The following is a 22,119-nucleotide window of genomic DNA, read 5'->3' as shown; positions in this document are numbered from 1 at the left end:
AATTAGCTGCTAAAGTTACATTTTTAACGTTTTTTGGGTTGTACAAATAAGGAGGATTTAATTTATTGCAGAACTGAAACTTGTTAGGTTTAACTGCAATGCCACTGGCTACTTCATGATATGGTTTGCATTTCTATCACAAGAACCCATTTCATGTTTCTTGGCTGTCAAAATCGAAACAAATTTGAGAATTTTGAAAAGCCAGGTAAAATGAATTAATATTTTCTGAATGAAATTCTAACCATTTCTTGAAGTAGCCAGTGGAATTGTAGTTATACCTAAAAAAGGTTCAGTTCTGCAATAAATTAAATTCTTCTTATTTGTACAACAAAAAAACGTTAATAATGTAACTTTGGCAGCTAATTATGCAAAAAGTATGTGCTGTATATATTTTTAATTTTGTGAAAGGTAAAAAATTTGAAAACTCCAAAAGTTGATCAGTGATTAATATAAATATAAAATCTTGACCTGAAATGGGAGGCACCCCCTTAATGACGAGTACTTGAACAGAAAAAATGATAAATCAAGGCTTCTACTGGTGTCATATTTGCGAAATAACAGTCTAACATTCATATTATCATATTATAGTGAAGTACCCAAATTTTAAATTTTAGAAGTGGATATGATCACGTGTGTGTGTTAAGAAAATGGCACATTGCTTTAGTTTTAACGTTTTATATTGTGACTTTCTTTTACATCCTTTTTGTAACTCTGCTTTTTGTGACTTTTGTTGCATGTAATAGATGTAAACATTAATAACTTTAATTTATCGGTTAAGTATTAACCAGTGTTGTTTTTTAAATTTTTCCTATTTAGTCAACTGTACGAATTCATTAAATAGAAATTGAATAGTTTTTTTGTAGTGGTTTTAACATTGTTAGATTTAAAACTGACATATTTGTAAACCGCATAATAATTGTTCGTGTGGCTTTTTTATAGTACCTAACTTTTGCAAATAAATGTGCTAAATATTTTAATTACATTGCCATTATTTGTAACACTGATAGCTATAATAATACATTGTTCATGTTTTAAATTTATTCATGTATATTTAATATTTTTACGGCTTTAACTGCCTATCACTGATATTGCTAGTAGCTATGATTTTAGAAAACAAAAAATTAGTTGTTAGTGAATGCGTAGCCTCTAAGTAAATTTTATTCTGTTTAACTTATCTACTGTACATGTTTTTATGTAGCTTGTTGCGATCAAATAAAATGCCATAGTAAATGTTTAGGAAATTTTGAAGTTCTGAGTACCCTAAGAAACAAATAACCTAAAATTATAGTTGGGTGGTGTTTACCAAATCACATTTATGTCTTAAAATTTTTTATCATATCATATTAATATCTACATTTCTCAGAAGTTATTTTTAACACTTCAACAGTAACTGTTACAATACATTCAGTTTCAATAACAAACAATGGATTTGTTTTATTGTAAACTGTAAAACAATATGAATGTAACAAGCACCATGTATAGGTTAAGCCATTGGTGACCAACCTTTAAACCGTGACGGCCAATTTAAAAAGATCTAAAATCTTAAGGCCATAAAACTCTCGTCCCTTCGACTTTTACCAGATTTGATGTGATTTTTTTTATCATATAACATAGGTGCAAGGTACTTTAGTATCACCGTAGTCTGGGGTGAATTCAAACCACACGTGATAGTACCGTATTTACTCGCAAATAAGTCGCCATCGCAGATAGGTCGCACCCATAATTTGAGGTCTTGAATTTGGTATTTAAGATTCCCCCCATATAGGTCGCACCGGTAATTCATTACCGCGCCATGCGCCGTGCGCGGAGAAAGGTCATTGTACTCGATCAGCTGCTGTTACGGCGCGGCGTAGCCGCCTGCTGGCTCTCTCTGTTCTCTGAGCTGCGCATGCGCAGTATAACTCACTCAACGCTCCGCCCAGACTCGTGACCTTGCATCAGCAGCCAGCCAATAGATGCGAGCTTAGCGGAAAAAAATATAAGCTCCACCTCCCGTGTACCAATTTTGTCCAGTTCTAATACCAGTTTATTGGTATACGCACCAGTTTTCTCGCTGCCGTGACATGTTCAAGTTTACGTCCATCTTGATGTCTTGATACCAATAATTAATTAATTAAGATCCCCAGAAATAAATTATTTTAAAAAATATTTGTCAACTGTACAATACTTCCGAAATTATAAAATACGTATAAAACAGTTACCAAGACTCCGCTCATTTTATCTTGTGAAGTTTATGTCTCGTACCAGTATTTCGGCTAAGTTGTGACATAAATACAGTATCAGAACTTATAAGTAGAGACCCCGAAAAATGGTGAAGCGCGAAATTCACGAAATAACGCGAAAATTTTATACTTTAAACAAATTTTGCGACTTTCCTTTGATTTCGACATAGTCGCGAAATTCACGAATTTTCGCACGAAATTCACGCATTTTCGCAAGTTCAATTTATTTACGCCATCATAAACATAGGCGTGAAATAAACATAGACTGAAAGACTAATGCCCTGATATTATCTTCGTTTCGATACGTTACTGAAATCCACGTATTTTTATTACTCTGTTTACAAGCAGTAAATATTGCCAACGCAAATGAAAACAAAATGTAACAAATGTCAACAATCGATATGCGCACTACCAACATAACAAAATTGACTGTCCACAGTTTTCGTGTTGAATAATGGTCGTTTCTGCCGCAAGGCGCACTGGTGTCGATTTTCCTAACCTAATTTAATCGCATGGAGCTAAGATGGCAGTCATTTTTGCGTACACATATCTATGAGTGTTTACAAATACCGTCCACATTTTGTAAGTTTTGTGATACAATTGAATTTATGACTAAGATGCCGAAAACTTCGACGCGAAAGATGGATGAAATCGGATGGATTTTATATTTTTGATCAGCGGGACAAAATATGATGTGCAAGTTCTGCAACGTGCGGGTTGATAGGACACACAAAGACACGTGCAAAAAGCATGTGGCAAATGACACACACAAAACAAAACAGAAAAGACAATTATTTTGTCAAGCAAATTCTACCGTGTCTAAACAAATCTAGATAGGCGACAGCGTGAATAAAGCAAACAAGCTTTTAAGTGCAGAAAACAAGAATTTGTTTCTGATTTTGTTAATATGATGCTTTGGAAAAAGCTGATCATCCAGCTATGAGGGAATGGTTTAACACCCATGTTGAAGAAGGTTAGCCTTATTTATTTAGAAATGTTTTCCCCCTCTAATAAAAGTTCATAAGCATATGTAGGCCTACAATATTATCGATTAACTTACCTTTAGGCCCAACTTACCTTTACTTCAAATAAATATGCAAGTACCTCAGATTAACAAACACATAAATACGATGGATTGCATTGTGAAATGGTGAGCACACCACAAGATATTTTTGACTGATTGATTGATGTTTTGACTCTGTAATCCAGCAGTAATCTCGAACAGGTTAGGTTAGGTTTGGCTTAGAATTGTTTTGAGTAAATTAGCCCCTTAATATTTTCAGCGATAACCTTATAAATGCTACCTATTTATAAGTATATTGTAAGTTATGTATACATTTTAGGTGCAGGTGATTTGCCATCAGCCAACACTCTTGGAGAAACTTATGTCCCAAAAATTGGCCAGGCAAATAAGGAAGCAGTAAGGCACGCTGTAGAAGACTAACAGATTGTATTCTTGTGTGATGAAACGACAGACAAAGTGGGCCGATGTAAGGCAGAGTCTGCTACTTGTAGTGCCTATCCGCTATGAGGTTATTTTACACCGCCAATGGCATAATTTTCTCACCATTTTTAGGGTCTCTACTGATTGCTTATTTTTACACCGATTTTTTGCAACACTTGCTTTTTTTACACAGATTTTTTGCACCGCTTTTGTCATTTTTTTACACCGAAATGAGCCAGTTTTATTTACCATTTTCTGGGGTCCCTACTTATAAGCAGTCACATTTATACATTCGTGAGTTTACGTTTTTCCCTCGTGCATTTTAGATTGTCTCCTGCTATTATTACTCGGACTTTTACACGCCTAGGCTGAAATTATTACATGTTTAGAAATAAAAGCAACTTTTCATGTTATAAAATATGTATATTTTGTGATTTAAAATGTTCATTGCCGACTAATAACGTTACGTTTTTCAAGATGTTTTTAGGCCTACTAGCTAATCTTATCTACTCTTAAAGTACCCACGGTATTTTCTGGTTGTTTATGGTTGTTACGTGACGTAAATAGCGGGATGGATTCGATTTTTGAGTCTTAATTTGCGTGAAAGTATTGTATTGGACTAAATGGGAACTAAACGGGACCTGAAGAATATAGTGCAAATAACGGGAAAACGTAAATAACGGTAAAGTAAATAAGGGGTTTCGCTGTATGTGTACATTGTAAATAAATTTGCCTTTACCTATATAAACTTCTTTTTCGCATTTTAAAGCAAAATATTGCAAAAAAAATTCCTCAAAAATTAAAAAAAAAAAAATTTCTTCACATATAGGTCGCACTTCATTTTTTTCCCATCAAATGTGGTAAAATTGCCGCGACCTATATGCGAGTAAATACGGTATTATCTATTTGAAATTTAGGAGTGCAAAAATCAATCTGATAAATAAACTCAAGGCTAATTTATGTTAATCAAGACATTACACAGGCTCACAATGTAATAACTATCACTACTCACACGTTAAATATAATGTATTTAATGGTGTGCAGTGTCACCCCACTGATTTCAATAAGAAATCAGGTTAGAGATGTGAAGAGTGATTTTGAATATACAGCAAAACCACTTATTTGCACTTTTCATGGGGACAAGGTAAAAAAGTGTAAAAAGCGGTAAAGTGTAAATAAAGGGAAAAGTAAGAATTACGTTTATGTTAATTAAAATACAGTCGCATCCTGCAGCGTTCATAACAAATACGGGCTACATTACACATACGCATTGGACCACAGTAAAAAAGTTTAAAAAAAGGGCCGCAAATTGGAAATTTACCGTCAATAGCGCGCCGTGCGCAGAGAAAGGTTATTGTACTTAATCAGCTGTTGTTACGGCGCGGCGTAGCCGCCTGCTGGCTCTCTCTGTTCTCTGAGCTGCGCATGCGCAGTATAACTCACTCAACGCTCCGCCCAGACTCGTGACCTTCCATCAGCAGCCAGCCAATAGATGCGAGCTTAGCGGAAAAAAATATAAGCTCCACCTCCCGTGTACCAGTTTTGTCCAGTTCTAATACCAGTTTATTGGTAAACGCACCAGTTTTCTCGCTGCCGTAACATGTTCAAGTTTACGTTCATCTTGATGTCTTGATACCAATAAATAATTATTTACGATCCCCAGAAATAAATGGTCAGTTTAAAAAATATGCGTCAACTGTACAATATTTCCGAAATTATAGAATACATATAAAACAGTTACCAAAACTCCGCTCATTTTATCTTGTGAAGTTCATGTCTCGTACCAGTATTTCGGCTGTTGTGACATACATATAGTATCACAACTTACAAGCAGCCTCGTAAAGTCGTAATATTCCCGAAATTCGCGGTACGTTTATACATTCTTGAGTTTACATTCTTCCCTAGTACATTTTAGATTGTCTCCTGCTATAATAACACAGACTTTTACACGCCTAGGCTTAAATTATTATATGTTTAGAAATAAAAGCAACTTTGCAAAAAGTCATCTTTTGGTAATTGTGATATTTTTTTGTATCTGAAGGTAGCCCTGGTCGACGTCAGTTAAATATGATGTAGGTATGAAAAAAATTAATTTTATTTGTTTGAATTTTTTTCTCTAAGCGAAAATAAATAATTATTTATATTAAGAGGCCACTCCAGTGTTTCAGGGGCACTACGCAACCCGCGTTAGCCTCATAAGATTCAATGCTATTTTCATTTTGCTTATAACTTATTAACTAATATAGATTTCGAAATGATGCTTGCTTGATATGTAAGACAAAGATGCTCTTATCAAAGCCCCTTTCTTCAAAAACATGCATAAATTATGGTTTTATACTAATCTTTACTAATATGCATAAGTGTATTGTCTAGGTTTGAACCATAATTTATGCACGTTTTTAAAGAAAGGGGCTTTGATAAGAGCATCGTTGTCTTACATATCAAGAAAGCATCATTTCGAAATCTATATTAGTTAATAAGTTATAAGCAAAATGAAAATAGCATTGAATCTTGTGAGGTTATCGTGGGTTGCGTAGTGCCCCTGAAACACTGGAGTGGCCTCTTAACAGTTGTGGATTATATTTTTTGGCTTGTTTTAACTAAAGAGTGGGAACACCAGCTGCCTAGAATGTTCCCTTCTTTTTTTCTGTCCGGTGTGTGTGTGTGTGCTTGGTGGATGATGGATATTGGCCGAGCTGTCACTGCGCCGGGAGAGTGTGTGTGTGACGGGCGGGCGCGTGTGTGCAGTGACGACGAGCACCAGCTGATAGCGCAGTACTGCCAGTCGCTGAACGGAGGAGACAGCGTCCCGGTGCCGCGCAGCCCGGTGCAGATCATGGCGGCCATCGACGCGGAGCAGCGGGAGGAGCTGGAGGCCATGATCCGGTCAGTCCGGCCCCTGCCTGCAAGCCCCCTCCAGTCGGCTCATGCGACGACGTCATGAGAACACATTCATGAACAATTGCATACTTTTTAATTTTCAAATGTTGTTTACAACTTTCTGCAAAATTTAAATTCAAATAATTTGTTTAAATAATCACTAACAATCATAGAAATAAACTGAAATCAAATCGGTGTCTTTAAACTGTCAGTTTGAAATGACAAAATTGGACAAAATAAATCAAATTTTTTTTTATTTTTTAAATTGCTGCTTTTAAAAAGCCCACCCTTAACCTGTTTGATATCATAGGAGATTTTCTCTCGCACGGTGGGTTGGCCTGTCCTCGCACGCGCTCTCGGCTCGGGCGGAACGTGACGATGAGTCGTGCTTTTTCGCGCGTGCAGCCGGCGTTCATCGATTTATGAGATGTTATCACGTCAAAAAAATTTTGCAGCTTTGAAAAGCCTGAAACACAAGCAGGATATTATTATCCAGAGAAAAAAATATTAATTAAAAAAGGTTTAGAGCATAACAGTAATAACTGTTGGATCATAAAATGTAAAGGTTAGTACAGGATGTCCATAAAATAATGTCCCAGTTTCAGTGGTATATTACAACTTACAACAGTTTAAATTATAGACTGTTTACAATAAATCATACATCAAATTCAAGGTAGATTTACTTAGTTTTACTTACAAATGGTCAATATATGCACCTTTAGTTATATGGCACACATTCAACCCAAAGTCCAATTCTTTCCACATTTTGGTTAACAAGTCTGGAAGCAATAGCCTCTTCAGTTCTGTGTCTCAACTCTGGAAAATCATTGGGTTGCGGCGAAACGTAGATACAAACTTTTTTAAAGCCCCAAAGGAAAAAAATTCCTGGCGTTGTCTTAGGTGAACGTGGAGACCATCGAAATATAACCTGTGTTGTCTCTAACTGTCTATACCTGCGGTGGATATTTTTACTAGGTACATTACAATTAAACTTCAAACGAAATGCACGATGAACTAAAATTACGTATTCACTCTTAGCAAATTGCAGGACACAAAACACTTTACGCTCAGGAGTTGCCATTTACGTAGGTGGCGCTGCAAGCGAGAAAATAACAAAGCAGTATCCGTGCATGCGTTTATCTAAAACAGTTAGAGTTACTCTTTAATTGTGACCTTGAACCAATACACTACAATGCTTATAGTCGATACTATTAAAATTTATAAATGGGCTCTTATTTTTTGGACACTTTGTTTTAACAGTGGATGCAGCTGCAAAAATAACACAAGCACATTAATATTTCTCACTTTAGTTGTCGCGTTACTAATGAATACAAAATGTTGCAAGGTTAACGGTGAAGATTCATAATAAGATTGAAGTTTATCACAATTGAAGTACCCTGTTTTATCGCATAATCGTCGCACTCACGTAAACGTCGCATAATGTTTTTGGTCGCGCTATTAGATTCCGAGCGCTTTGTGTAGATATCTTTTCCGTATAAAACAATTTATTTTAAAGTAGAAATCTAATTTTTATTCAGACATTACCACTTACTTATTTAATTAATGGAAACACGATGTTGTCTGACGTGTAAATTTTCTTTTAAAGACTTTTTAAACATTATAACCTTTATCTTTTCATCTGCGTCGCTATGGTGTACCGCTTATAAAAACGTAGCCAGCGCTAGTTGGCATCAGTCATGTTTGGTTATGTTGCTTCCCGTATAGAGGGCGCACACGTAATCAAATATCGATATCTCGCCGATTCGTGCAACGCGCACTCTCTGTCTAGTGCCGAGTTAACTACATTTGATGGCCCGCACTCTTTCGTGGTAGGTGTGCACTACGATGATAGTCACGCATTAGTTAACGTCACAGATTCAAGTGGCTCGCGTTTGGGTCACAGATTTTGTTATTCTAAGGTATTATTATTGCGTGAGTTATTAATATAAAATTGTTAAACATGCTATTGTATACTTCACTTTTTTTTATTTTTAAATAAACATACTTTCCATGACCGGGTTTTGTTTTTATGAATAACTTTACCGAACGAAAAAAAAATTTTCCGCATAAACGTCTCACCCCTAATTTTCGAACTTGTTTTAAGTATAAAATGTGCGACGATTATACGAGAAAACACGGTATGTGTGCATGATTGTTATCCTGCAGGGAATGACTGAGGCATGTGTGTTCATGGAGGATGTTAAGGGCCGGTGGTGTTATTGAACGGGTGGCGTGTGCGAAGCGTGACGTGTGCGTGATGGGCCGCAGGGAGCTGGAGGAGGAGAACGCCGGCCTGCAGGCGGAGTACGAGCGCCTGCGCTCCAAGCAGACGCCCGGCTCCACGCCCGAGGAGCTCGGCCTGGCCCCTCGGCCCCACGACAGCGACCTGCTGGCCGAGGCGAAGCTGCTGCGCCAGCACAAGGGGCGGCTGGAGGCCCGCATGCAGATCCTGGAGGACCACAACCGCCAGCTCGAGGCTCAGCTGCAGAGGCTTCGGCAGCTGCTGGACGAGGTACCTGTTTCCTTCCAGTACTGCTTCGCTCGGCGACACTTCCAGTACTGCTGCGCTGCTTCGCTTGACGACACTTCCAGTACTGCTGCGCTGCTTCGCTTGGCGACACTTCCAGTACTGCTTCACTGCTTCGCTCGGCGACACTTCCAGTACTGCTTCACTGCTTCGCTCGGCGACACTTCCAGTACTGCTTCACTGCTTCGCTCGGCGACACTTCCAGTACTGCTTCACTGCTTCACTTGGCGACACTTCCAGTACTGCTGCACCGCTTCGCTTGACAATACTTCCAGTACTGCTTCAGATATGTACCTACGCACTGCTTCACTTGACAATACTTCCAGTACTGCTTCACTACTTCACTTGACGATACTTCCAGTACTGCTTCAGATATGTACCTACGCACTACTGTATTTATTCTTTTTTACTTATTCTGCCACAACGTAACAGTGTCTTCTGTTCGGAAGTATGGATTTACCACACTGTTCAGTCCTGTGTTTAAAGCCGTGGATGCATAACCTATCAAGCTTCAGATTCACAGTGCCTCTGCAACTTGGCCTAGTGTCGGAGTCTATGGCAGCCAGCCTGTCGTGTGTGCAACGTAGAACATGCGAACACCACATTTCACCATACCCCCCTTTTTCACTTCAGTCTCCACCGTGGGTTGGCCATTTACGTCAACGGAAGAAACACCTACTATGTCAGAGTCTTTGGTGTCATTGCGTCATGGTCATGTCAATGTCGCATCACCTTTAGCCCCTGTGCGTAGCCAGATAGTGTCTTTTTATGATAGTAATATTTATAACAAATTAGGGCTGTACTAAGATTGAAGTACCTATAAATGAAGAATGTCTGCAGCTACCAATCACCCAGTTTCATTGTATGCGATCAGTTATTCATAATAATTATAAAGAAATTATAAAGAAAAACATAATCTTAATACCAGTCTTTCAAAACTTTTTTTTTTTAATTCATAACGTCTTATAAATCGATGAACGCCGGCTGCACGCACGAAAAAGCATGACTCATTGTCACTTTCCGCATGAGGCAAGCGTGCAAGAACTGGCCAACCACCGCACGAGAAAATCTTCTATAATATCAAACAGGTTAAGGCGTGCTTTTTGACTAATTGTTCGTGATTATATTTAAACAAATTATTTAAATTGAATTTGCAAAAACTGTGAATAATATTTGAAAAATAAAACTATGCAATTTTTCATCAATATTTTCTTATGACGTTATCACGTAAAATTATCGTCCGTAAACCGACTTTAGAGACAACCCACTTTTTTTAAATTATATACCATTTTCACGTAGATTTCATTAAGACACCATATTTAAGACCAAATATATCTGAGGAACATTTCTTTACTCAAACTTGATAATGTTCTTTGACCACAGGGTTGTTTGATCGCTGAGTGCGCGGTGTTTCAGCCGAGCTCGGGGTCCCCCTCCAAGACTGGAACGTTGCAGACCCGGTCCGTGACGGCTTCTCAGCTCGCAACCGACTCGCCTGCGAAAATAAACGGCCACTATCACGACGGAGGAAGTGAGTACCTGGCAGTTCTCTGATTCTGTAGGAGTTGCTTTTCTTTCCTAGCAATGTAGGATGTCATCATTCCCGTTAAAACCATTTGTCGTGATGGGCTTAGTTGCCATCTTAATTATTTCACTATAAAATGTTGGGAGATATTGATGACCATGTACCTCCTAAGTTCATAACACATTCAGAATAATATTTCACATGCATTCTGATTGTGGGTGATACACCAGCCCCCCGAAGAAGAAATGCCGTAAAACGTTCCAGTAAATCAGAGCTCTCATCAGAACAGTGTTAATCAAATACGTTCTTTCCATAAAATCATATTTGTTAATCAAAATAATTTGTTTGTGGACCACTGAAGTGGAAGGTACAATCTGGCTCGTGATAGTGTGCATGGGATCGAGGAGCATGGATATCTGGTGTGTAGAGCTGTGTTCTGCCGAGTGGTGGTGGGGGTAGATGCGGTGGTGGTGGGGGCATGCGGTGGTGTGTGTGTGCTGTCCCAGGTGCTCGCTGGGCGGACGGCGGTGCCCGGCCCCCTCCCCCGCCCGTCTCGCACGGCGGGGCGGCCCCCCCTCCCCCGCCCCCGGCCGGCACCGGGCAGAGCGTGGGCAACCTGCTGCACATAGCAGGTGGGTGGCTACAGGGTGTCCTACTGCTGGTCTGGAGCATTCACGCTCAGATCTAGCACTTTATATTACAGTAACTCCTATATGCTTTATTATTAACCGTAATTATTTTTAAAAACCATGGAATGTATGTGTGTCACGGGTATCACTAAAGGAACAGGAAACCCTAACAAGGCAGGAAGGAATGGATGCGAGTGTGTCAGAAAATTTGGTGCCCAGTAGAATTCGTAAATACAACAATTTATCAATAGAAATATTCTCACAAACGAATATCTCATCTCATTCTCGAACTGACATCGTTATGAAGCTGTACCCCTTGCGTGGTGGGGTTGAACACTCATTACGGGTCAACTATAACAAAAACACAAAAAATTAACAATCTAATAAAAATATCAATGCAGCACCTTTAATCAAGTTTGAGCTAGCCTCGGCTCAACCTACTGCGTATACACTGTCAATCACAACGGTGGCTGGCCATAGATTAACTGGGTGACATTTACAAAAATATAATAAACAATTGAACAAATTCTCATTGAAATATTTGCAGCCCAGTACATATAGAATTTATTTAAAAGGGATATAAAAATATATTTATACAATCAATAACAAGTACTGCCTGTGGTTAAAATTAATTACTACCATAATAAACACAAAATAAAATGACTGATATGGTATCTGTAGAAGTTGGCTAAAGTTTCTATTCTGTCGACAAAAATGTCTTGTTGACAGACAAATCACTTGTATTTCACGTAGTTATTCTTATGCACTCGTGCCGTGTGTTAATACTGAAAACAGCTGCTGCAAATTGTCTTGTGAGCGTGGTGTTAAGTTTGCGAGTGTTCATTATGTACAGTGTTAGCAGTCGACATTAGTATTTGCATTCATGTATAGTGTTCTGTTCATGTTTTCTGAAGCCCCACTCGCTTGCCCTCATGGAAGTTGCCTTACACTCGCCAATTATGACTTCTTATTAGAGACTTTAATTCAGTTTCTAACTGTTCTCAGAGTTTTATGCTTGCAAAGCGACACTACCTTCTTTAACTTGTCTCTATCAATGTTCATGACATGAAATAGTCTCACCAAAACGAAGTCCGTCGGGGTCTCTCGGCGGCGGCGATTCCACGAAGTTTTACAGCGTAGGGCGGCGAGCGGTGTTCGAGCAGCGCGGCGGCCTGCCTCGGTGAAGTCCCAGTTGATCTGCCTTTGTTGACTCGAAGCATTGCCCTTTTATACGTGCAGAACTCCTTACCGGGCTAGGACAGAATGGTCTCTATCGTTTGAGTGAACAATGGCCAACTTCCTTTTCCGGCGGATCGGCGCGCAACCGATGACGCCGACCACCAGCCGCAGCGTTCAAACCCCTCCGTGCTCAGTGTTGCGCGGGCGGCATCCACAGACATGTTAGGGGTGCTGTAGATTCTGAGTGTGTACGACGGTACACACGTTACATGTGTGTGTGGTGTGATATGTAAGTTAGAGCATTGTAATGTCACAATAACTTCCTAAATTGTTAAAAACCATTAACAAATTATAATTTAGTACTTTTTTTTTTCAAATCTAGTACTTTTTTCTCGCCTAAATTGGTACGAAATATTTTTTCCTTGTGGACAGCCTGCCTGTATCGGCTCTGAAACTAGAACAACAACATTCAACATGTACTTGTTTGAAATACAATCTTCTTTCACTTTAATAACAGTTTACTGTATTTAGTAAATATAATTTCAAAATACTAATTTACACAAGTAACAATTACTAAACAAGTTCTGAAAGAGTAGAGACAGAAAAATTGATACTGACTCAAATGCATAACTGAAACCAAGCCCCACCTTAGTTACTGACTGTTTGGTTTTTCTGAAAGTATGTATGTAGATAAAAAAAATTTTATAGCTAGGAGATCACACATTTACATTATAAATAAATTTTTGATGTGACAGCTGACAGAAAATATGCATTGTGATAATCTGTTTGCAGCACAAAAAATTACTTAATTTTCCAACATCCTCAGTTATCAACTCATCGCCTGTTGCAAAACTTTTCAATTGGGAATATTTGTGTGTTTCCGTACTTTTTTTTTTTTACTATGCTCAAAATTTGGTGAATAAATGGAATTAACTCAAGTAATAAAATGATTGATCAAAGTAGAGCATTGCATATGCTAAGCTGCGTAGAAGGGACAGCTGTAAGGTCAGTTAGAAGAAAAATGTCTTTTTTGATCCAAACAGAATTTATCAGTTTTCTTCACTTTTTTTTCTGTAGCATTCATAAAGTTTGTTTTTAAATGCAAACTTGTATTTCAAGAACAGATTTTCACAATTTTAATGAGTGTTACAAAATCTTTATACCATTGCTTATAAAATATTTGTAACTATGCCTAATGTCTTACTTTTGGCAAATACAATATAAAATATATTGTCACATTGGTTAATGTGAAATTGAGATGAAAATGCATAGTAATTAAAACTAAATTAATTGGTAATGCTAAACAAAAAAAAGTAAAAAAAAAAAAAAAAAACTGTTGCATGGGGAAAAAAGATTAAAATGTTAGTTCTTAAAGCATGTCTTTCAAACCCTTCAACTGTTTTTTCTTCACTTGGAGGACTGATATATATTTTTTTAATTCTTTAGGTTTTATGTCAAAGTAAAGTTCTATTACACATTAAAAAGTTATAACATGCTGATTTCAAGTAATATTTATTTACAAGTATCTAAAATCACTGCACAGGAATAAAAGACAATAAATACAATGAATGCACATGGTTTATGGAATGCATGTAATCTATCTCATGTTTATGTCATAGTTCATTTCTGGATGATTGCTAGAAAGTTCGTACCCTCGACTTCTCGTTGGATACTGTCTGCTGTTTGAGTTATTCATATCTTCTGGTTCCACAAGAAGAATCTACAGTCAGGCAATCTGAAACCTTTTCACTGTGTTCATTACAGACATCATTTTGCACAATTATGGACACTACACAAATCATGGTTTCACTATAAAAATGAACCTATGTAAAAATAGAAATCTTTTTGATTAATAAATTATGTAATTCTAATAGAAACTTTTAATTTAATTGTAAATGTGTTATAAATGTAATTTTTTTTTCCATTAAAAATTGGGTTTTCATCTATTGTTATATCTTGGTAAAATATGCACATTCGAATATTTGTAGGTAGTGTTGTTGATGCAATTAAATTTTCTGTAAAAATAATCAAGCCACTTTGCCAGGAAAAACTTAATTGGCAAAGGGCTCTGATTTTACTTTGCGACAGATACTAATAGAAATAGATTATTTTTATTTAAATATTTTTAGATTATTAGGTAACAATGAAAATAAATGGTTGTAGTTTAGAAATATTATTCAGTTACAAATTCGTACTACCTAGCAATTTTTGTGACCCACATGTATGTGCATAAACTATGAAAGAATTAATAAAATTTTTTATGGGAATTGTGATACTTGCATGCCGATGAAATAAATACAAGAAAACTAACGTGTGATCTAGAACATAAGCTAATAAACTTGTATTATTAACCTATGGTAATGTTTTTTTGGTATTTGGTGGTATCGTACACACACACATTGTTTTGTATCATTTTGTTTACTTTCCACTAAATCCTGCTGCTACTTCCACACTTCTCCTTCTGAGGTGAACGTAATGCCTGAAGGAATGTCAACCCTCTTCCCAAGAACTGTTTTGTGAAACTGTCTGTTGTTGCATGTGACTCGCACTCATGACGTCTGTTATCTTCTACATTCGCAGGAGCTGGAAGGATGTAGGTCAGTCCGTTTCCTCGTTCCTATGCTTTCTTATCTGACACTGTAGATGCTGTCTGTAGTTTAGTTCTTTTTCTTCATCTACTTGTAGAAGCTGTATATCTTTCTTTTTTTTCTTCTTTTTTTTTTAGTTTTCAATGTTACTTTGCTGTATGTTTGTCATGCATAATTTTTGCACACTAAAAAACTAGTAGCTAGCAGTAAGTACCACTTGCTTAAAGATTTTCTGTATCATAAATTTAAAAAAAATTTTGTTTACTAACAGCATTTCAAAACAGTTACCAGTTTTTTTTTTTTTAATATGTACAATACAATTTTTGCACAGGGTAGGAACAAAAAGGTCTTACAGATTATCTTTTTATTTCTAGATTTATTTTAATTTTATTAAGTGCTTAATGTATATTAGTGTGTATTGGTAAAAAATTTAAATTTTGCACATATTTAGTTTTCAATACTGTTGATGGTAGGTATATGAGTATCATTACAATAATTGTTTGCATCATATGGTTACAAAATGCTGTGTTTGGTAATTAATTATTTTTTTTAGTAGGGAAAATGTGAGTGAATTGTTACTGTAAACAAAATAATACAATTATTAATTATATATTTGACACTTGAAAAATGACATAGGCCTTACAAAAAATTTCTTAAGTTAACCCTGAATAATATTGACAGCATTTTTTTTTTTTTTTGCATTTGTGATAAAGCTAATAAATTTCAGTGGTTTTTAGTGAAAATTAAAAAAGTTTTCCCTCGTTTAAAAAATATGTATTGATAATCCACTTCCAAAAACTTGGCATACCTACTGATTTTGGAACCAAAAATTGCAAGAACACAATTAGTTTTTCCAACTATAGTTTGGTTACTATCTATCCTTATCATCTACAGCTGAACCACTAGGAAACCTGCTATGCTTTGACCCAGAGTCAATGCCTGCATCTTTAGTTTATGTAATGAATTTTTTTTTTTAAAAGTGATTGTAACTAAAATGATAGGTTGGTAAGGTTAGATCATTTACACAAATAGTTAATAAAATTGTTGTTAAAGCATTAAAATTCGCAAAAATTTATTTGTTCCAAGAGCGTAGGCTTCTGCTCATCTGGGTGATTGTAACTATATATATATATATATATATATATATATATATATATATATATATATATATATATATATATATATATATATGGCACTGTCACACCTAGATACTAAAATACCTAAATGCAAATAGCCAGATTTTGAAAATTAAAAAAAAATTGATAGTTTAGACTAGCGAGTTCTCTATGTGGATTTCTGTGTATAAATTGTTCTTGTTTCAAATTATTACAAATATTATTTTATATTTTAAAAAATTATTCATGACAAGGCTCACTTAACTTGTTTAATTAAAAATCAACACAAATGGCTACTTGTAAAATTATTTCTTTAACATATTATTGTTCTCTTTTTATGTCTCAGAAATCCTTGGCCATCCTCGGAGATTTTGGGTTTGTTGGTTACAAGGTTATTGATTTATCATAAAAATTTACACTTGGTTACTAAGCATGTGCTGAAATAAATAATTACCATAACATTTTAAACACAAATATATTTTACACTTAAAAAGTTGCTGCATACAGTCAGTGCTACCAACCCTTGGAGTTGCTGAGCTTTTTAAATGGCTCTTGGATACATGCACACAACACTAATAGCTGCCTAGCACATTTGTTTACTATACATAGCAGTTTCCTTTATATCTCTACAAGATCTAGTTTTTATAGTTATTTTTTATAACTGCTCTCACAAACTCATCAATCACCTAGTACATTTGTACTTTTTAGTGTATTCCAACTAGCATTGTTTTAATTACAACAAACTGTTATAATAAATCTAAAATTATTGTGTATGCTTCCATTCTTTAGTACTGAATCAACTTTAATTTTAAAATTTTGTTAGTTCTGACTTGTTCAAGTTTTTGGAAGTGGACTGCAAGTTTTCTGTGTGTATATAAAAAAAATTTAATAGAAATTACATACTTTCAGTTTTTTACTTTGCAATCCTAATTTTATTGTATGGATCTTCATTGCAATACAACTAGAATGTGCTACCAACAAGTTTTGAGTATTATTATTCTTTAAATAAATACGTATCAGAATTGATCACTTAGTATGTACACATTGTGGATCTGTGGCTAAACTCTCAAATAACATAGAGCTTCAATAATCATCACGTTAGTACGCCAGCCTTCCGTCAGGGTATGATAAAACAATCCTCAAGGGTTCTTGGTGGGTTTCCTCAATGCACTCGTTTCCCCCACCAATACACCCCTTCCTGCTCATACGCGCTCTCCAGTGGTCGAGTGTGTGGATGATCGAGACAGGACATAACAGTTCAGTTAGTGTTCTGTATGCTCCAGAGTCTGTCTCCTTGCCGCTAATAAACCCCCAGCTTGGCATGTGTGGCTGTGCTAGATGGAGGGGATATACCTTCTACCCAAAGCTGCAAGATACATTTTGTTAATAGGCTTGTAATGTTGGGTACGGTAGTCTTTACTGGTAAAACTACATATTTCTGTTCGGTTTCCAATATAAATTTAAACAGAGTTATTAGTTACAATCAAATTTTTATATTGTGTTCCTGTGGTTCTTTATTGTGTAAAGATTTTCCTAAACTTAAGTTACCTATAAAAAAAAATTGCATGTAAATTAACAGCAACAGGCAGTGATATAAATGTAATGGTATGCGTTCCCTAATTTATTATGTCAGGATAATGCTCAACTGTGCATGCATGAACCCTCCAGGCATGTGTTAGTGTCACTCTCAACTGCGCTACGGACGGTTCCTTATTAGGGTCATTGTCCGTCCTCGTTCGTGTTTTTTGATATGTCCCTTCTTACGTTCTTGATTGATCAAATTATGTACCTGATGAGTCTTTTTGCATGGCAAATAAAATGATTAACTGCCTTTTACTTTCAACATGACCTGCTTGTGACCTGTACAAATGGAATGTCTGGTTGTCCAGGAGACCTGGGGCGAGCCGTCAGCGAGCTAGTGACGGTGATGACGGACGACCAGCGATCGGCCACGCCCAGCGACGAAGAGACCCCCCCTCCACCCGCAAGATACAACCCCAAATAGGGGTTTTATATTCCATAACAAGTTCCTTGCCAGCGTAACCTTTCAAATGGCAACAGACACAGATGGTAAAACATTCTGAGACAGTTTTTACAAGAAAATAACAGTGCTTTGCATTCCAGAAGAGACTTTTCATAACAATACTAGAGGCAAGATCATGTGGTGAAAAATTATAAAACCATTCATTATGTCTGTAACAAAATTATGAGTTAAGCAAAACTATATCAGTCCAAGTTACAAGTTTCTAAATGCTACACATACCCAAAAATCTACCTAATTGCTTTTTTTTTATAGTTGTCTCTCTAATTATAATTAAAACATTAAAACAACTGCTTTCCCCTTTCCCCTTAAAACACTATGTATATCAAGGCCATGCACTTTTGATGCATAAGTAAAATATCCTGCTTGCATTATAGTAAGAGTGGAATTATTGTACGGAAATCATTATTTATGTTGGTATGCTCATTTAATATTTTTACTTTTCGCAACCTTTTTTTATGAAGTTCCATAATGCGAGCGAGAAGGAAAAAAAACTGCCAGGAAACATGTTAATTAATTTCATTTAAAGTTTATTGTGGTGAAAAATCCACCTGAATATTTGGAAGTTACAATATACTTCCAATCATTGCAAGCGAGTTGGAAGAAAAAATAGACTAATGTATACAAAATAAAAATAATGTAAATTGACCAGGCCTACTCCAATACTTGATTTATGCTGAGTTGTACGAGAAGGTAATTTTTTTTTCCACTATTAAAATGTTTTCTTTAATGTTCATGCTATAAACATATATTCTACAGTATACGCCCAATTATCCGGGTGTGGGTTATTCTGTTTGTGGGTTAACCATGCCATATTTCACATTCATAAACCATTAAAAAAAAAAATATTAAGGAATTTTTATTTTCGTGCGTGCACACTGTCAATGGTACCTGTTTAGCATTAAATACAATGCAATGAATTAGTAATTTAAACGAATAATGTGGCGAAGCAACAAATATTTTTCTCTTGTCTCAATAGCTATTTGCTTCGTTTATTGCATAATTATTTCTGACGATGCCCAAGTGTTGTGTAAATGTTTATATTCAGCCATCCTGCATGTTAACAGCAGCTCTGGAGAGAAAAGCCAGAAGCTTTTAGAGCTAGTTTGCCTTGCGCCACTACGATGAACTAGTGGCAAATTGTGGCAGACACGCATTTAGTAAAAATCAGAGTCGGGAATTACGTTAACAGGTTAAAATATCTGTTTAATAATAGAAAATATTAAGTTTATCTGTTTAAAATTCTCTTTGGAATTAAAAAATATCTCTTATACCAATAACATTATTATTTTGTAACTCAGAAATGTTGGTAGCATCTACATAGGAAAAACAAAACGTTATGCTCAAGCCCTGTGATCTAAACAATGCAGTTCATGAATTTTTATATTTATGTTGTTTAATCTCAAAATGTTACTGTACTCAACATTTATTTAAATATACTCCAAATGTATTTAGATATATATTTGCACTGTAATTTAATTTTAACAGGAGTAGTGTCTTGATTCAATTGGTAGTCAGGAAGCATACTTAGCCTACCTGTTTGAAAAATGAATTGTTTTGATTAAAATACTCTCTTATGGAAAAAACACATTTGACTGCGCTGTTTTGATTAACATTCTGTTTTACTGGAACAAATCAGGGTTTTAAAGTATTTTTCTAGATAGTTTGGATGAAAAAATTGTAATCAGTTTATTTTTTGACATTGCTTTAACCATGTTTTTCGGTTATCCGTGGACCCTTTGCCAATCATTACACCGGATAATCGGGAGTCTACTGTATTAATCTAATGGTCAAAGGTTATATTAAGAATTCCCATGTGCAAGTGCAAAGCTGTAGAATGAACATTTACATGCAGTACATAGATAAATTGTTAAAATTTTAAATGGGGGGAAGGCTGTTGTTGTGTTAACTGCTATGTCATTAGAGATGGAAAAAAATTGTCAATATAGGTAGAAACCTATTAAGTTTAAAAAATAAATGGTTCAGCATCAGCTTGCACCATTTTACCATATCATCTTGCCTCTGTATGCAATTGTAACGAGAAGGTTTACAAGACCAAGCTACTATCCTTCATATCTTATAGGTGATACATTTAGTTGCACTCTTGTCAGGTAGAAATGAATATTCTTCTGTCATCAAGTTGTTACTGTACAGTAGTTACGTATTTGAATTACTTTAATAATGTTTCAGAAATGGGTGAGGACATTTGTGTTTTGAAGAATAAGAAGAAAATATAAAGGAGAATTTTGGCACAAGTCATATCACACAAACATATAAAGAACTTACATGCACCTCAGGCATGCAAATGTAAACATATCGGTATGGAGAAATCCAGAAGAAAGTGTGTAATGTTTTTAGAAGTATGGGGGAAATACTTATAAATGTTCAAAACAAAATCAATTTTGTCTAAGACAATGCAAGTAAGCATGCCGTATTAACATACCATTAATGAAGTAGTTTAAAAATGTACAAAACGTGTGCTTTTGTTTTTAAGTCGTAATTAAAAATATAAAAGAAAAACACTTTGTGCTACAAGGAGCGCGTGCTTGGTGCTTCTGTGTCAAGCAAACCAATTTTTGTTTTAAAGATGATAAGTTCATCAACTATGGGCACACATATCTTTCTCTTTGTACCATGTGAAACAAAGTATTTACTGTTTTTTTTTTTTAGGTTAGATTAAAGAAAAACTTGTATTACTACTTCAATTAGTTATTTTTAAAACCTACATTATGTATTGAGAGAAGAGAAATTATCATTGTCTTTCATCTTTTTTATTCATAAACTGACTGTAGGTGAACACTTTTCAACTTGTTACAAATGTAATAATCATGGGTAATCTTGTTAGCATATTTCTAGTTTCGTACAATAATTACCTAACTTTACGGTGGGGCTCCAACACCAGCAATAGTCTGTGTGTAGAAAACGAAAGTTGTTAATAAAATTAATTACGAATACTGACTCTGTGTTGTTTTTTTGACCTGCCTTGAGTTAATAAATTACTTGTGATTTATGACTACATTATGTTATGAAAGGAAATTGTGCTTCTCCCTTCCTAGTGTGTATACAGTAAAACCCGTATAAGACGTCACGGCTTAACACGTTTTCCCGCCTAAAACGTCAGAATAATAAAGAACCAAAATTTTCTCATACTCTTTACCTTAACATAGGTCTTTCAATACGTTTTTACGTTTTTTTGATTTTACGTGTAAACACCAACACACACTGTGACTTACTCTACACTTTCGCAACCTTTGTACAATTTTCTCATTAACTGTTTTTAAAAAAATGTTTTATTCGACTACAGTTTGCAGCATAGCATTTCGTGGAATCAAAAAACTCATTTGAATTGAACATTCGTTAATTGTAATCTAAAGTATAGTGTCGATTTCATAACACTTCGCATCAGTCGTCGCAGTACATCAATAATAATATTCACAGTAAAAAAACAATATCAAGACAATGTTAAAAACCAAGTATTATTGTTGCTCATTGTATTAAACAAACATGCAGAATCAATTGTAAATACTTGAATGTGGTATTGGCAGTTCGTACACTCATAGTCTGTAATTAAATCGTTCCTAATTAAGCACTTATAATACCGTTTAATTTGTGAAAGCTATGCTAGCCCTCCTGCGTGGTTCTTTATTACTAATAATATAAAAAGAATAGTTTCATATTTAAATTTTTTGCACGCACATTTCCTAAAGCATCATACAAATTACATTGCTGTCTGCTATTCTTTTGTCACCCACGATATGGCGGTACATGTAAACAATCGTCGTTCGCATGCGCAGTCCAAAGATTTTATTTCTGGTACAGGCTTCATTGATTAGCCTTGAAAAGTACACCTGCTTCCACTGCATAGACTATTACCTTCATGGTTGCGACCCACACTGCATGCTGCCAACCGCGCGCGACCACAGGACTGCCAACACCACACAAACTAAAACTGGCCGGCCAATGCACCCC

The 22,119-nt window shown here is 35.8% G+C and overlaps 1 protein-coding gene across 1 annotated transcript in view; it reads left to right on the top strand.

Moving 5' to 3' along the window:
* LOC134541655 (dystrophin, isoforms A/C/F/G/H-like) overlaps positions 1–21,108 on the top strand; it is a 935,715-nt gene extending 914,607 nt beyond the window's left edge. Inside the window, exons 69-73 of the mRNA XM_063385245.1 lie at positions 6,415–6,552; positions 8,815–9,058; positions 10,490–10,604; positions 11,105–11,230; positions 17,999–21,108. Coding sequence (XP_063241315.1) covers positions 6,415–6,552; positions 8,815–9,058; positions 10,490–10,604; positions 11,105–11,230; positions 17,999–18,114 — 739 coding nt within the window. The 3' untranslated portion in view covers positions 18,115–21,108. The remainder of the gene's footprint in view (positions 1–6,414; positions 6,553–8,814; positions 9,059–10,489; positions 10,605–11,104; positions 11,231–17,998) is intronic.
* Positions 21,109–22,119: the final 1,011 nt, after the last annotated feature.

Source organism: Bacillus rossius, assembly GCF_032445375.1.
Source record: "Bacillus rossius redtenbacheri isolate Brsri chromosome 4 unlocalized genomic scaffold, Brsri_v3 Brsri_v3_scf4_1, whole genome shotgun sequence".
Classification (NCBI taxonomy): domain Eukaryota; kingdom Metazoa; phylum Arthropoda; class Insecta; order Phasmatodea; family Bacillidae; genus Bacillus; species Bacillus rossius.
Note: the sequence above shows the minus strand (reverse complement) of the source record. Positions and strands in the feature narration are given on the sequence as shown.